The sequence below is a fragment of the Mesoplodon densirostris genome, chromosome 1 (genome assembly GCF_025265405.1).
Source record: "Mesoplodon densirostris isolate mMesDen1 chromosome 1, mMesDen1 primary haplotype, whole genome shotgun sequence".
Taxonomy (NCBI): domain Eukaryota; kingdom Metazoa; phylum Chordata; class Mammalia; order Artiodactyla; family Ziphiidae; genus Mesoplodon; species Mesoplodon densirostris.
Window position 1 is genome coordinate 230,627,965 of NC_082661.1, and position 17,297 is coordinate 230,645,261.

At 40.5% G+C, this 17,297-nt stretch overlaps 1 protein-coding gene across 2 annotated transcripts in view; it reads left to right on the forward strand.

Moving 5' to 3' along the window:
- The window catches only part of ARHGAP10 (Rho GTPase activating protein 10), a 336,361-nt gene that overhangs the window by 98,896 nt on the left and 220,168 nt on the right, over nucleotides 1-17,297 (forward strand). For both annotated transcript variants that reach the window (XM_060116129.1, XM_060116137.1), the window contains exon 4: nucleotides 11,536-11,607. In XM_060116129.1, the coding sequence (XP_059972112.1) occupies nucleotides 11,536-11,607 (72 nt within the window). The remainder of the gene's footprint in view (nucleotides 1-11,535; nucleotides 11,608-17,297) is intronic.

The window sequence follows — 17,297 nt, forward strand, 5'->3', positions numbered from 1 at the left end:
TCTTGGAGAAGACAGTCACCACTGTTGCCACCAGGTGTGTAGAACAATACAGTGTGCACCAGGCAACACCACTGCCCCTGGTGGTTGTTGGTGGAACTGCTGCATCTGGAAGGAATAGTTGCTACCACCCACCAGAATCTCTGTTCACTGTTTTTTTTAAGCACTAGCTTCCAAATCAAATTCTTGAGTGGGAGCATCTGATTAGTGGAACTCTGGCCAGGTGCCAGGACCTCATGCAAGATGTCAGGGAAAGCAAGTGTCTGTGATTTTCAGCTTTTATAGTAGAAGGTGGCTTTTGCCCTATTTGGGAGGAGAATTCCTCAAACATAGGAAGGGGTTTCAACTACCAGGTAGCCAAAAGGGCAGATATACACGACCTATAATGTCTATGCCTGATTGTAAGGCAACACTATTTTCCCATGAAAAGATTAAACAAAAAGTTTTTGGATAGCTTGAACTTACACACTTCTAGGTATGCATTTATGTGTCTGCTAGATAATCAGATGTGTATTTTCATTATTTAGTTGATTAAATGTGTGTCAGTATTTAAAAATTAAATTATCAATGTATACTTCAGGAATATTTTCCCCATTTATTTCATGAAAAAGTTATTCCAACTCTTGACGACTTTGACATTAGTGTGTTTATCATGGACACATTCAGAATTTTTCAGCACAGCTTTCCTTGTGGCCACATCCGTCTGAGTTCTTTGAGATTCAGCCCCTTTTAAAATATTTTTCTGATGCTTTCATTGGCAATTTTATCTCAAGTCACAGGTACCCCCTTAGAGCACATTTGGACAGTCTTACTTAAAAAAAATTATCCCTGAGATGTATTTTTATGACTTTCTTTTTTAAAAAATTTACTTTACTGAAGTCTAGTTGATTTACAACGTTGTGTTAATTTCTGCTGTACAGCAAAGTGATTCAGTTATACATATATGTACATTCATGACTTTCTTAATGCAACTACTTAGCTTGTTTTTTTAGAGCATTTTTTATGATATTACTGACCATTTAAAAGTGTTCAGTAATATTACTGACTTATTTGAGGTCATCTCCTGAATGATAAATAAATCTCTTAAATTTATTAGCTTCCCCTTGTGTTTGTAACCCAGACCTGTTTGTGAGCTCTAAGCAGCTGAAACTAGATGTGATTGGGGCCATTTTAGGCTAAGATTCCTCAAACAATTCTTTGTTCTTCAAAATAATGGGGAGTGCACTCCTTCAGGAGAGTGTAAGAATTATTATATAGGGCTAAGTCCCTTTTTTCCTAAGGGACAAGTTTGGGAAAAATATTCCTTACGTTCAGATATGTATGAGGGTTCCTTGACATCCTTTCTCAAGGTTCTGCTTCAAGGAAAAATAAGAAATATGTCTTTGCTGAATGGTTTCTTTGCTGCTGTTCTTGACGTTGGAATTGGAAAGTCAAGTTTTCGCTTCAGTCTAATGAAATGGGAAGTCTCTGGATGGTCATGGGAGAAAATTGTGGAAATTCTCCTTTGCTCTCAGATTATGCATTCCTTTGGGGTCAAGAACACATGGAATCCAGGCTTAAAATAACGAGGGCCGTGGGGAATGGACATAATTCCTTCTGTTTCATTAGACTCGGCCTGTCCTTGTTAGTGCTGAGTGATTAGGAAGGCAGGATGTTGTGCTTCTGCTGGTTTATTCATTGTCTGACCTGGACTGAGACTTGAAAAAAATGACTAAAGATGTCCTAGGATGCAGTTCTGCCTTTGTTGCCTTTTAACTGAATATGGGTTTCTGGTCCTAAGCCCCATTCTCTTTAGAATGTATCAATATATCAGAACTTAACCTTTGATCTCAAACGTGAGGGAAATTTAAAGTACCGGCAGTGGTTTTGCGTCCCCCCCCACCCCGCCCTGGTAGAGTCTGATTCTCTTCCGGTCAGCTAGTATTGTCAAGAGATTCTCAGCTTTGGCTTAAACTGTAGGGGCAGGTAAAGATATTACCCTATCTTTTCTTTCCTTTTTAGACATTTAAGCTCTCATATCCAAATGTCTTACAAAAAGAGGTTTCAGACTCTACCAGTGGGAAAAATCTAATCCTTCAGACTGTTATATAATAAGCTTGTTCTTTTACTTTGGATTGTGAAGTTTTGATGGATTCTGTGGTTTGCCATCATACGGCAACATTGAAATGTCGTTTGCGTTTCTGCCTCTCCCAACCCATGTGGAATCCCAGAACCAGAGAGATGGGTAGGACCTCAGAGGTTTCCTTGGCCAACTTCCTCTCCGTGCAGGAATCTGTGACTCTGTCTCTGGACGCCCTGTCACTTGCTTCTACTTGTTGATATGGAAGGAGCGGTGGGTGGGGAGGTGTCACATTACCTTGCTGGGTCCATTGTAATTTGTACTGAATTCCTCTTGATGGCGAACCCAAACCTGCTCTGTAGCTTCTCCTCCTTAGACCTGGTTTTGTCCTTTTCAAGCAAATCAAAATGATTTTTCCTTCTCTCATGTGGTACCCTTTTAAATATTTGAAGACAGCTTTCATCATTTTCCCTCTAAATGTTCTCTTCCTCCCCGATCTCATTAAACACCTCTGATTTTTTTTTTTTTTTTTTTTTTGCGGTACACGGGCCTCTCACTGTTGTGGCCTCTCCCGTTGCGGAGCACAGGCTCTGGACGCGCAGGCTCAGCGGCCATGGCTCACGGGCCCAGCCGCTCTGCGGCACGTGGGATCTTCCTGGACCGGGGCACGAACCCGTGTCCCCTGCACCGGCAGGCGGACTCTCAACCACTGCACCAACAGGGAAGCCCTGATTTTTTTTTTTTTAAACCTGTTCCTTCTAAACTTTTTTAGCGTTCTCATCTCACATTCCTGCTTTGCCTCAGTTAGAGAATGTCTCTCTTAAAATATGGTGACCATACTGTCAAGATAGGTTCTAATTTTACAGGACACAGTTGTATGGTTACCTTGTTTGGATTTGAACAATATATGTAACCTATATATGTGTTCATTATCTTCTAGGACAATTTAACTACTTTAGTTCATGCTGAACTTTCAGTTAACTCAAATTTTTAGGGGCTACGGCCCCTGTTAAAGTCCACTATTAAATTCCCATGAGCTGTTGTTAAGATACCTTTTACACTTGAGCATTTGCCTTTCAAGACTGAAACCTAGTTGATGGCTTATCTCAGGGAAATTCTGTGGCACCACTTTTGAATTCTTTTTAGGTCGAGAGCTACTTGAGCTGTGATTCTCTCATGCAGCATTCAACCTTCCCTCCCAACTTTTGGTGCCTTGCAAATGTACATTTATAAAAATATACAAACGTATAAGAGTAAGAAGAACATCTTATGCTGAGATTCTCAAGATAATTCTCTCAGGCAGGGTTGAGTCAACCATGGCCCATGGGCCAAACCCACCTCACCTATTTTATAAATGAAATTTTGATGGACCACAGCTATACTCATTGATACACTATGTATGACTGCTTTTGTGTTGAAATAGCAGAGTTGAGTAGTTGGAACCTGAGGCTGTATGACTCAAAGCCTAAATTATTTACTACCTGGCCTTCTGTAGAAAAAGTTGGCTGACCCCTGTTCTAAGGTGAGACCAACTGATTCATTAACATGTTTTATGTTCATGTAGATACAAGACTATCCAAAACTCTTTCCAAGGCGCATTAGCAAGGCTTCTTATGACTTTTTTTGTGTGTGGCTGGTTCAAGTATTTTATGGGAAAAATATAGTTACATAGTCTTATATGTGTGGTGATAAAAAAATTACATTCTAAATTTGCTTTCTCTCTAAATTATTTGATTGCTTTTTAATGTGTTAGTATTTGAAAGCTCTTCTCCATACTATTACCGTAGCTGTGTCTCTTTCAAATTTGGAAACTTTCCCCACCAGAAATTGTCTTAGAGTTTTAGGTGCAGTCCCTAAAGTTGGTATGCATTTATCTCTGGGAAAGAAGAGTCATGTTTTGGCATTAGAAAACTTCCATACACTTATTACTAGCAAATATTATATAGCACTTCTGTGAACTTATAAAAGGAACTGAGATTTCATGGAGTCTCTATTTTGAGAAAAAGAAGAAAACCATCTTTGTTGTTCAATCTACATTGCCTTGCTCTGAAGCATTTACCAGCTCCTTCATGATTTTGTCCTTGAATAGAAGCCTAGGGTTCAATTGAGAAATTACATAATCAGACTTTCTTAAAGAAGGAAAAGGATAATTTTAAATAAACAATTTAAAAAAATGAAAACATTTTTTATTAAAGAATTGCATTATAATGGTGCCTGTCACAACTACTGTTTTCTTTGTTTTGGAAATAGGCTTATTGACCTGCCAGTGGTAAGGTGGAAACTCCTTATATTTTTTGTCTACACTAGAGCTAGCCCTTGGAAGTCAGACAACTATTGCATCAAACTCTCCAAGTGAAGGACAAATATAAAACTGCTCATGTGGAATCTTTGTGTCCTGGTCCTTTTGTGAAGGACAGTGTTTACTCCAGAGTATGGCGTTTCAGGGTTTGAATTTTAAAAGGTCTTCGTGTACCCATGTTGTTGATGCCCACATCTAGCCCTGACTGAGCATCTCTGGGTCCTGTTCTGATGGCCACTGGAGCCCATCGGATCTCGTCCACCTCCTCCCCTGCCTCCTGACTACTTCAGGGGCTTTAGTGATGCTGAATTGTTGGTACTTCTGTGCACTGGAAATGCTGTTTTCCCCTCTCTCATGGAGGGCCTTTCTTTTACTCTTATCTTTGGCCTGGAGAACTCCTGTACCCTGTTTCAGGCTCAGGTCTGCATTATCCCCTCAGGAAGTCTTCCCTCACCCAGGCAGCTTCCTGTTCTGACCCACACTGTGCACACCACATCATGTTACGCTGATGGGCTCTTTTTTTTTTTTTTTTTTTTTTTGCGGTATGCGGGCCTCTCACTGTTGTGGCCTCTCCCGTTGCGGAGCACAGGCTCCGGACGCTCAGGCTCACCGGCCCAGCCACTCTGCGGCATGTGGGATCTTCCCGGACTGGGGCACGACCCCGTGTCCCCTGCGTCGGCAGGCGGACTCTCAACCACTGCGCCACCAGGGAAGCCCCATTGTCTTCTTTTGATTCTGTCCTTTGTGGCCGTCCTTCTGAAGAAGGGTCATTCCCACAAATGTCCTCACCTTTTATTTATAAACCAACTCCAGTCTGGCCCTTTCTCCCTCCCCTCCATGGATATTGCTGAGATCTCTTTCATTCTTTAATTTCTCTGCAGCTCACACAGTTAAACCCCTGTCTTGCTTCATCCAGCCTCCATGGACGATCATATGTGGTTTTATTCAGGACCACTAGTAGGCTAGGTCCAGATGTGGATGCCTAGGAGATGATGCTGGTCTAAGGGAAGTGAGCTTTAAATTATTTTGAGATGTTGTGTGTCAGTTGGATCACCTTGAAAATGTACGGCAGAGCCTCTCATCTGCTTTCCCAGGTGGACCCTGGGGCATTCCATATTGTTTCGAGCCGTCAGGATTCCTGGCATGTGCTGCTGTGTCCCTGCTCTGCTCTTTGGTTTGCCCTTGTTGCAGGTCGCATGGCCTACAATAGGAAGAGGATAAAATTATCGTATTTTGAAGATGATCCCTTGCCATTGACTAGTGATGGCTCTTAATTCTGTCTGTTGCCTCAACCCTTTGACACCTAAGTAACAAATTGTCAGGGCTGGAGTGAATGAAGTCCAGTGGCCGGCCTGGGGAAGAGAGTGTAAGCAAGCTCTGGGCATCTCAAGTGTGGACAGGATCATTTTTTTGAGGATTCTGCATCTCACTGGATGAATGGTCTCTTTGGGAGAAACCCTTCCATAATGAAATACTGCAAAGGAGCCTAGGGTTAAATGAAGAATCCTTTCCTGTTGTAAGTCACTTATTTTTTTTCTGTAATTTTAAGCTTGGATTTTTGGGGGCCTTTTTTGTAACAAGAGGAATGGCACGTTGTTGTCAAGTGTTTTGAGGTTTGCTTTTCTATTCTGAATCCTTCTGGAGATGGTGAGAACACTACTACTCACCAGCATATTGTGGTTAAATGCATTCTCCTTAGGTAAATATTCCCTTCTATGTGCATTTTCAGCATGGTTTGTTGTAGATTCTTTTTTTATTTTTATTAAAAAATTTTAAATCGAAGTATAGTTGATGTACAGTATTATGTAAGTTACAGGTGTGCAATATAGTGATTCACAATTTTTTTAACGTCTTTATTGGAGTATAATTGCCTTACAATGGAGTGTTAGATTCTGTTTATAACAAAGTGCATCAGCTATACATAAACATATATCCCCATATCTCCTCCCTCTTGTGTCTCCCTCCCACCTTCCCTCTCCCACCCCTCTAGGTGGTCACAAAGCACCGAGCTGATCTCCCTGTGCTATGTGGCTGCTTCCCACTAGCTATCTATTTTACGTTTGGTAGTGTATATATGTCCATGCCACTCTCTCACTTCATCCCAGCTTATGCTTCCCCCTACCCGTGTCCTCATGTCCATTCTCTACGTCTGTGTCTTTATTCCTGTCCTGCCCCTAGGTTCTTCAGAGCCTTTTTTTTTAAAATTCCATATATGTGTGTTAGCATATGGTATTTGTTTTTCTCTTTCTGACTTACTTCACTCTGTATGACAGACTCTAGGTTCATCCACCTCACTACAAATAACTCAATTTCATTTCTTTTGATGGCTGAGTAATATTCCATTGTATATATGGACCACATCTTCTTTATCTGTTCATCTGTTGATGGACACTTAGGTTGCTTCCATTTCCTGGCTATTGTAAATAGAGCTGCAATGAACATTGTGGTACGTGACTCTTTTTGAATTATGGTTTTCTCAGGGTATATGCCCAGTAGTGGGATTGCTGGGTCATATGGTAGTTTTATTTTTAGTTTTTTAAGAAACGTCCGTACTGTTCTCCATAGTGGCTGTATCAATTCACATTCCCACCAACAGTGCAAGAGGGTTCCGTTTTCTCCACACCCTCTCTGGCATTTATTATTTATAGATTTTTTGATGATGGTCATTCTGACTGGTATGAGTTGATACCTCATTGTAGTTTTGATTTGCATTTCTCTGATGATTAGTGATGTTGAGCATCCTTTCATGTGTTTGTTGGCAATCTGTATATCTTCTTTGGAGAAATGTCTATTTAGGTCTTCTGCCCATTTTTGGATTGGGTTGTTTGTTTTTTTGATATTGAGTTGCATGAGTTACTTGTATGTTTTGGAGATTAATTCTTTGTCAGTTGCTTCATTTGAAAATATTTTCTCCCGTTCTCAGGGTTGTCTTTTTGTCTTGTTTATGCTTTCATTTGCTGTACAAAAGCTTTGAAGTTTCATTAGGTCCCATGTGTTTATTTTTGTTTTTATTTCCATTTCTCTAGGAGGTGGGTCAAAAAGGATCTTGCCGTGATTTATGTCATAGAGTGTTCTGCCTATGTTTTCCTCTAAGAGTTTGATAGTGTCTGGCCTTACATTTAGGTCTTTAATCCATTTTGAGTCTATTGAATGACTGACTGATTGATTGATTGTTTGATTGCGGTACACGGGCCTTTCACTGTAGTGGCCTCTCCTGTTGTGGAGCACAGGCTCTGGATGCGCAGGCTCAGCTGCCATGGCTCACGGGCCCAGCCGCTCCGCGGCACGCGGGATCCTCCCGGACTGGGTCACAAACCTGTGTCCTCTGCATTGGCAGGCGGACTCCCAACCACTGCGCCACAAGGGAAGCCCCATTTTGAATTTATTTTTCTGTATGGTGTTAGGGAGTGTTCTAATTTCATTCTTTTACCTGTAGCTGTCCAGTTTTCCCAGCACCACTTATTGAAGAGGCTGTCTTTTCTTCATTGTATATTCTTGCTTCCTTTATGAAAAATAAGGTGACCATATGTGCGTGGGTTTATCTCTGGCTTTCTCTCCTGTTCCATTGATCTATATTTCTGTTTTTCTGCCAGTACCATACTGTCTTGATTACTGCAGCTTTGTGTAATATAGTCTGAAGTCTGGGAGCCTGATTCCTCCAGCTCCATTTTTCTTTCTCAAGATTGCTTTGGCTATTCGGGGTCTTTTGTGTTTTCATACAAATTGTGAACATTTTTATTCTAGTTCTGTGAAAAATGCCATTGGTTGTTTGAGAGGGATTGCATTGAATCTGTAGATCGCTTTGGGTAGTATAGTCATTTTAACAATGTTGATTCTTCCAATCCAAGAACATAGTGTATCTCTCCATCTGTTTGTATCATCTTTAATTTCTTTCATCCGTGTCTTATAGTTTTCTGCATACAGGTCTTTTGTCTCCTTAGGTAGGTTTATTCCTAGATATTTTATTCTTTTTGTTGCAGTGGTAAATGGGATTGTTTCCTTAATTTCTATTTCAGATGTTTCATCTTAGTGTATAGGAATGCAAGTGATTTCTGTGCATTAATTTTGTATCCTGCTACCCTACCAAATTCATTGTTTAGCTCTAGTAGTTTTCTGGTAGCATCTTTAGGATTCTCTGTATATATTATCATGTCATCTGCAAACAGTGACAGCTTTACTTCTTCTTTTCCAATTTGGATTCCTTTTATTTCTTTTTCTTCTCTGATTGCTGTGGCTAAAACTTCGAAAATTATGTTGAATACTAAGTGGCGAGAATGGGCAACCTTGTCTTGTTCCTGATCTTAGAGGAAATGGTTTCAGTTTTTCACCATCGAGAACGATGTTGGTTGTGGGTTTGTCATATATGGCCTTTATTATGTTGAGGTAAGTTTCCTCTATACCCACTTTCTGGAGAGTTTTTATCATAAATGGATGTTGAGTTTTGTCGAAAGCTTTTTCTACATCTATTGAGGTGATCGTATGGTTTTTAGCCTTCAGTTTTTAATATGGTGTATCACATTGATTGGTTTGCATATATTGAAGAATCCTTGCATTCCTGGGATAAACCCCACTTGGTCCTGGTGTATGATCCTTTTATCGTGCTGTTGGATTCTGTTTGCCAGTATTTTGTTGAGGATTTTTGCATCTATGTTCATCAGTGCTATTGGCCTGTAGTTTTCTTTCTTTGTGACATCTTTGTTTGGAATTGGTGTCAGGGTAATGGTGGCCTTGTACAGTGAGTTAGGGAGTGTTCCTCCCTCTGCTATATTTTGGAAGAGTTTGAGAGGCATAGATGTTAGCTCTTCTCTAAATGTTTGAAAGAATTCGCCTGTGAAGCCATCTGGTCCTGGGCTTTCGTTTGTTGGAAGATTTTTATTCACAGCCTCATTTTCAGTGCTTGTGATTGATCTGTTTATATTTTCTATTTCTTCCTGGTTCAGTGTCGGAAAGTTGTGCTTTTTAAGAATTTGTCCATTTCTTCCAGGTTGTCCATTTTATTGGCAGATAGCTGCTTGTAGTAATCTCTCATGATCCTTTGTATTTCTGAAGTGTCAGTTGCTATTTCTCCTTTTTCATTTCTAAATCTATTGATTTGGGTCTTCTCCCTTTTTTTCTTGATGAGTCTGGCTAATGGATTATCAGTTTTGTTTATCTTCTCAGCTTTTAGTTTTATTGATATTTGCTATTGTTTCCTTCATTTGTTTTTCATTTATTTCTGATCTGATCTTTATGATTTCTTTCCTTCTGCTAACCTTGGGGGTTTTTTGTTCTTCTTTCTCTAATTGCTTTAGGTGTAAGGTTAGGTTGTTTATTTAAGATGTTTCTCGTTTCTTGAGGTAGGATTGTATTGCTACAGACTTCCCTCTTAGAACTGCTTTTGCTACATCCCATAGGTTTTGGGTCGTGTTTTCATTGTCATTTGTTTCTAGGTGTTTTGTCATTTCCTCTTTGATTTCTTCAGTAATCTCTTGGTTATTTAGTACTGTGTTGTTTAGCCTCCATGTGTTTGTATTTTTTGCAGATTTTTTTCCTCTAATTGATATCTAGTCTCATAGTGTTGTGGTCAGAAAAGATACTTGATATGATTTCAGTTTTCTTAAATTTACCAAGGCTTGATTTGTGCCCCAAGATATGATCTATCCTGGCGAATGTCCCATGAGCACTTGAGAAGAAAGTGTATTCTTTTGTTTTTGGATGGAATGTCCTATAAATATCAATTAAGTCCATCTTGTTTAATGTGTCATTTAAAGCTTGTGTTTCCTTATTTATTTTCATTTTGGATGATCTATCCATTGGTGAAAGTGAGGTGTTAACGTCCCCTACTATGATTGTGTTACTGTTGATTTTCCGTTTTATGGCTGTTAGCATTTGCCTTATGCGTTGAGGTGCTGCTATGTTGGGTGCATAAATATTTACACTTGTTATATCTTCTTCTTGGATTGATCCCTTCATCATTATGTAATGTCCTTCTTTGTCTCTTGTAATAGATTCACAAGTTTTAAAGGTTATACTCCATTTATAGTTATTAAAAAATATTGGCTGGGGCTTCCCTGGTGGCGCAGTGGTTGAGAGTCCGCTTGCCGATGCGGGGGATGCAGGTTCGTGCCCCAGTCTGGGAGGATCCCACATACTGTGGAGCGGCTGGGCCCGTGAGCCATGGCCACTGAACCTGCGCGTCCGGAGCCTGTGCTCCGCAACGGGACAGGCCACAACAGTGAGAGGCCTGTGTACGGCAAAAAAAAAAAAAAAAAAAAAAAAAAAAAATTGGCTGTATTCCTCATATTGTACTTTATATCCTTATACCTTATTTTGTTTTTTAATATTTATTTAAGTTATTCATTTTGGCTCATCTGGGTCTTAGTTGTGGCATGTGGATTCTTAGTTGCGGCATGTGGAATCTAGTTCCCCAGCCAAGGACTGAACCCGGGCCCCCCTGCTTTGGGAGCATAGAGCCTTAGCCACTGGACCACCAGGGAAGTCCCTGTTGTCTTTTTTTAGATTCCACATGTAAGTGATATGTAGATTCTGTCTTAAAATGAGAAGTCCCAAATGAGCCAGTATAAAAATGAGTGAGGTTGTGGGTCGAGTCTGTGTGTGGTTCCTGTCATGGTGACCTTGCCTGCTCTACGAATATTTGGATGACTGACTGTCCTGAGCTCCAGTAACTCTGCTTTGCTAGCATAGCCTAAATCCTCATGAGGAATTTTCAGTGATGAAGGGCTGTCCTGGTGCATTTAAACTTGTAGCCACAAACCTAGCCCTCTACATTATGTAGTCTGATCACTAATAATGGAATGTCATCGACTTTTAAATTTCTGAGCAGTGGGAGAAAAAAAAAACATTCAAACAGAAGTGTTCTGTTAATGAATGTGATAGACCCCTTTGTTATTTGAAGCCAACCCTCTTGCTATTTCTCTGAAGAAAGGGCTGTGTTGGGGCTAGGTTGCACATTTTCCTGGCACTTTGCCACACCTCCTCTTCCCTAAAAATATTTATGGAGATCTGGTGTGTTAATAAATTTAGAAGTGATTTAATGGTCGCATTGGCAGGGTGAGATAAAGCAGTTCAGTGTGTTGTTCATTTTGTTTCTGGGTGGGGTGGAAGAGGGAAATGAAAGACTCACTTTTTCCTTTTTGGAAACCTAATACTCTGCTCTTCTGTTATCACTCTTGTTCTCTAGGCATTAAGTGTCACCGAAACCCTGATTAAACCCTTGGAAAAATTCAGAAAAGAGCAACTTGGAGCCGTCAAGGTTTGTGTCTAATTTGAGCACACTTGTAAACAGCAAATGTAGACCCCTCTGCTGCTTGAGCGTACACTCGGTTCACATTTAGCAGCTTTGAAGGAGATGTTGGAGTCCACCATCTGTTGTTTTATGTTTCAAATGTGCTTTGTCCCCTTTGGGGGAATATGAGATTGAAAACAAAACAAAAACACCTGGACTGGATGGTAAAACCTCTCGTAATCATCTTTGACTGCACCTTTCCATGTAGAGTTTTAAAAATATCTTTAAGCAAACAACACGTTTACTCTGTGTAGAAACATCTTATCTCTGTAGGAGGGGCAATGATTTCCATTCCCGCCTCAGCTTGATGGCAGACTGCAGCATCATACTAGGGTTTAAGATTAGAAATGCTGCTACACCAGTGTGTCATTGACACTAGAAAGAGAATATTCAGTTACAGTAGGTCCTCTACATACTAACCTTCAAGTTGCAAACTTTCAAAGATGCGAACGTGTGTTCGTATGTCCAATCATGTTAAGTTAGTTGACGTGTCTGTAAGATTAGTGTACTGTAAGATTCAAAATGTTTTCTTTATTTTCTGTGTTTGTTTTTTATGTATTATTTGTGTGAAAAGTGTTACAGACCTATTACAGTACAGTACTATATAGCCAATTGTGTTAGTTGGGTACCTAGGCTAACTTTGTTGGACGTACGAACAAATTGGACTTACGAACGCACTCTTGGAATGCAACTCGTTCGTATGTATTGGGATGTATTTCCTTCAATTTAACACAAATTTACTGAGCGTCTGTTATGTGCCAACATTGTGATAGGTGCTGGGGATTCAAAGGTGAGTGAACCACAGACTCTGTTCTCAAAGCTCTGGGATGTAGCCAGGATTTCTGGGAATAGTGCAGCAACTTTGCCACTGGGAGCCTAGGATGTATTTAGCAACTTCTAACGTCTGCTAACTAATAAGCTTTGAAATTAACTCAGAGGAGCAATTTCCACCAGTCTCTCTTGAATGTTGTGCATGTACTTGAGGGAGAAAAAACAGCATTTCTGTGTTGTTGACCATTTTTGGCTTGGCCTAAGGAGAAGGGAATAACATCAGTTTTAGGTAGGGAAGAGAGGTTTTATATTTGTATTTTTTTCCCCCATGCATTGGTGATGTGAGGGTTTTTTTTTTATCTTTGTAAACAAACTATTAAAATTCTTTTCTACGAATAAACATTGTGGTCTCCATGGCCATAGCTATACAAATGGGTCCAGAGAGGGCCAGCTTTTTAGCTGCTATTTATAGACTCAGTTCTCCTTTAAGTGACCTGTTATCATATTAGACACTTCTTTTTGGCATGATATTTTACAGTTTTTAATGAAGGGCTGTGTTTTGAGGGGAGGTCAGTGGGGGTACCCCCAAGTCCTCTTCCTGGAATTGTTTGATGAGCTACAAGGAAGCTGGTTTGTGTCTGCTGGCTTTGTAGCAGGACATTGGGGTTCTGGCTTCACATCTGTGACCTTGGGCCAGTAATTGGCTTTAGTTTCTTACCTGTAAGATGACAGACTGGGGATCTGACTGCTCTGTTTTGCAGTTTTATGATTCTGTTTTCTCTGATCTTCATCGGCTGTCTTAAAGCTTGAATAATCTTGGTTCTTTCTCTTTGAACATTTCATGGCAAGTACTGTAAACATTTCTTATTTTTCTTATTTTACTTGGATGATGGTCGGGAAGAATAAGGGTTATATTATGTAAATGAAAAATGAATGTGACTTAATTAATAGATACATTTCCTTTTTATTTACCTACTGGGTTTTTAGAAATTTCTGGCCTTGAGTTTTCTACTGACTCTTTCTCCTCCCCAGATTTGCCCAGCTTCTCATGTTGTGCCTGTTCAAAGTGTGGTTGACCCTTGAACAACTCAGGCTTGAACTGTGTGGGTCCACTTATACGTGGATATTTTTCACTAGTAAATACTACAGTACTACAAGATCCATGGTTGGTTGAATCCACGGATGTGGAACCGCCTATATTGAGGACTGACTGTAAACCATACTCGGATTTTCAACTGCTCCTAGATTGGTGTCCCTAACCTCTGCATTGTTCAAGGCTTAACTAACTGTAGAGCCTAGCGTGCAAAGCAGCTTGCAAAATAAATTGCCATATTAAAAGCTTAAATTATTTTAATACTTTGTCTGTTGAGCTGTTTAATGGCCAAATTCTATCCTGAAGTCCCATTTCTTTCTTTCATTTTATTATTATTATTTTAAAACATTTACTCTCTTCCCCTCCCCTCCGCCGCACCTCATGGCATGCAGGATCTCAGTTCTCTGACCAGGGGTCGAACCGTGCCCCCTGCAGTAGAAGCACAGAGTCTTAACCACTGGACTGCCAGGGAAGTCCCCCATTTCTTTCTTCATTGTTTTTCTGGCTTCTGGTTTATGAAGGGTGTATCCTACACTCTTGTTCAGTACAGTGTGTGTGTTGGCTGTCACACCTATTGATGTTACCTGGGAGAAGCGTTTTTTTACTGGTAGTTTTGTATATTAAACAGTAGAGAAAGGTAGTTTTCTAGGTTATATAGTGACATATAAGCATCTGTCTTTTTCATTAGATTTTTAAATCTTTAAGAGAAAAACCTATGCTTATTTCTTTATTTTCTACCAGCCTCCACTCTGTCTTACTATAACATATTTAATAAATAAACCAATTCTACTGTTCTTCTATTCTATTCTAGAAGAACCAGGAAAGGGTTTATAACCTAGATATTTGATGATTTTCTCCATTTGTGCTTTCTAAACACCAAACCTATTTTGAAAAGCACACGCTCTTGTTCCAGTGGTTTATTTACTTATGTGGGATACTTAAAAATAACTTAATTCTCTTAGGTTAAAGATCTTTTTTAAAATACCATGAAGCAGTTTTCATGTGGGGAGAAAAAGACAAAAGTCTTTAAAAGTTGACCGCAGCAGAATGTTTTAGATACCCTTATCAGAATGTTTTATTTTGTCTTTCCCTTCGCCTTTTCCCCATCTGGGACGGTCCTGTCTTTCGCTTTTATATGCAAGCTCTTTCAGTTCCGTTTACTTCTTCAGTTTCCAGCATCCCAGTGACATGTTTAATTTGTGTTTTTTTTTTTTTTGCGGTATGCGGGCCTCTCACTGTTGTGGCCTCTCCCATTGCAGAGCACAGGCTCCGGACACGCAGGCTCAGCAGCCATGGCTCACGGGCCCAGCCGCTCCGCGGCATGTGGGATCTTCCCGGACCGGGGCACGAACTTGTGTCCCCTGCAGCAGCAGGCAGACTCTCAACCACTGCGCCACCAGGGAAGCCCTGTGTTTTTAACATAATCGAAACTGCTAGGTGGCTTTTGTAAACTGGATTTTTTAGGAGCCCCCAGGTCTTCTTTTCTGCTGTTTCACTTCTATTTGGATATGTTCCCTGTCAGTCATGTCTGTTTGGTTTGGACTTCAACCTCCGTCCTATAGGTTCTGCCGCATTTTCTCATGTGCCTGCCCGGTTCTTGTCTCTGTTTAAAGAGCCCCATTTCCCACTGTAGGACACAGTCGTTCTGTGCTGTGTCCCATCAGTTCAGAGTTTTCTTCACGGCCTCTCTTAGCTTTACTTCCATGGAAGCTCTTTTCCCTTCCCCAGAAGCTTGTCACTTATTCCTAAGTATCTGCATAACATTTTGTCGATAACCATTGCTCATTAAATGTCAGTTTAGCCACAGGAAACTAATACAGGCACCAGACAACATCAGAGCCAAGTGCATTGTGTACAAACTCCAAGAAATACTAGAACTTGCTAAGAGTTACAGTGGGAGAATTTAAAATTGCTTTCTCTGAAAGGGGCAGCATGCAAATATCAAACGGATACAACGAAATGATACTGATAATTTATAGAGCCTATTCAAATGCTGTTTTGCAAAGAGCTAATTACTATTTTATTGAATAGAATAAAAGGTTTAACCAGAAGGCTTAAAAAATGTTTATTTCATAAATTATACCTTAGTAGCTCAGCCATTACCAGACTCACCCCATATTTCCTTTGTATTTCTTTTCAAGACTATGCCTAACGACTAAATGTTTAATAAAAATCAACTTCCTGAGATTCTGTAAGTGACTGCAAAATGTGGGTTAAGAAGCAAATTTATTTGAATAATTTCTCAAATTATGTTTGATAGAGCAGAAAAAATGTGATTTAATCACACTTCTTTCATTTTTAGTAATAACAACCTTATCAGGCCTATCATACGGCACAGTGCGAGAGGCCTTGGGATATACAACTATGAATTAAAACACTGGTCGGCCTTTAAGAAATTGGCAAGTCTGTGTGGGTGATGTCAAAAAAAAAAAAAGGGCAATAAAAATGCACCGTGAAAAGTGCTCTAATACGAGTAAGCATCGGTGCTCTGTAGGTGTCCTATCATCTTGGCGTTGGAGCGCCAGGAAAGTCTTTCAGGAAGACCTGATTCTCCCTTGTTTGGAATCCTACTTCTGGCCCTTAAGTAGCTCTGTGATTTGGGGCAAGTTACTTAAGGCCTCTGAGCCTGTTTCCTGATCTTTAAAACGAGACTTAGGACACCGGTCTTGAAGGTTTTTGCGAGGCTTCAGTGCATTTGCTAACATATTTCTGGGGTCTAGTGCAGGGCCTGGAATATATACAGTTGCAGTTCTTTTAGGATCCCCTTTGTGACATGCTCCATATCAGCTTGCCAGAAAGAACTGCGCAGGTTTTTGTCCACTCTGTGCATGCCGGGTTCAAGCGCTGTGGCTTCTGACCCCCCCAGCCGGATGGTGCTAAGGTGATGGATGGGTGGCTTGAGAGCAGCGGCACCGGAACCAGCGGTGGCACTTTGTCAGGGTCGGTGTCGCTGCGCTATAGGCTGCTCCCTTCCCTTGTCCTCTGACCGATATCTCCTGGGGGCCTACTGGGTGTGCAGGTTGAGGCTGAATTCTTGTTGCCTTGGAGAGGCTGAAGGAGCTTAAAGGCAAAAGGGGGTGGGGGGTTGGGTAGGGCAAATGAAGTGTCAAGGAGGACTGGTGACATTGGTGCAGGAGTTGAGGGAGACGGCTGTCCCCCCACTGTAGGAGACAAGGAGTGCTTCATGGAGGAGGTGGCATTTCCACCACCTGGTTTGGGGGTAAAGGCTGAATTTCCAACACCCTGGGCTGTAGGGTGTTGGTGGACCAGGGGAGCAGAACAGGGATTGCAAAGCTCTGGTTGGCCTGGATATACAGGAAAAAGTGCTCCTTCCGAGTGTGTTGTATGTGCTGTGAATCTTGTTTCTTGTATGTGCAGCGTTACCCCCACCTTTTTATTTAAATAAAGAGGGAGAAGGAGTTGGAATCTCTAAGAAAGTATTTAAGCTCCTGTCTAGAGTAGTCAGGCCTTATTATTTACTGTTTGTAGTTTGAAAATAGGTCTTTTCATTTCCTCATCGTAGAAAATTTGTAAAATACCAAAAATATTTTAAAAAGAAAGTTACCTGGTAACTTAAAAATTTCCCCTTCTTCTAAAACAAAGCAAAACATTCTAATACCTTGCAGAAACGTGGACAGTTCACAGGTGTGTTCAGACTTTGAATTCTTTTTATGTTCTTTACTCATTTTTCCATGGAAGTGTAATGTGTGATTTGAGCAAAAACTTGCTCAGTGAAGAGTGTTTTATATGTTAGGAACGTTTACTTCTTTTCTTCCATATTAATTGTATCTTC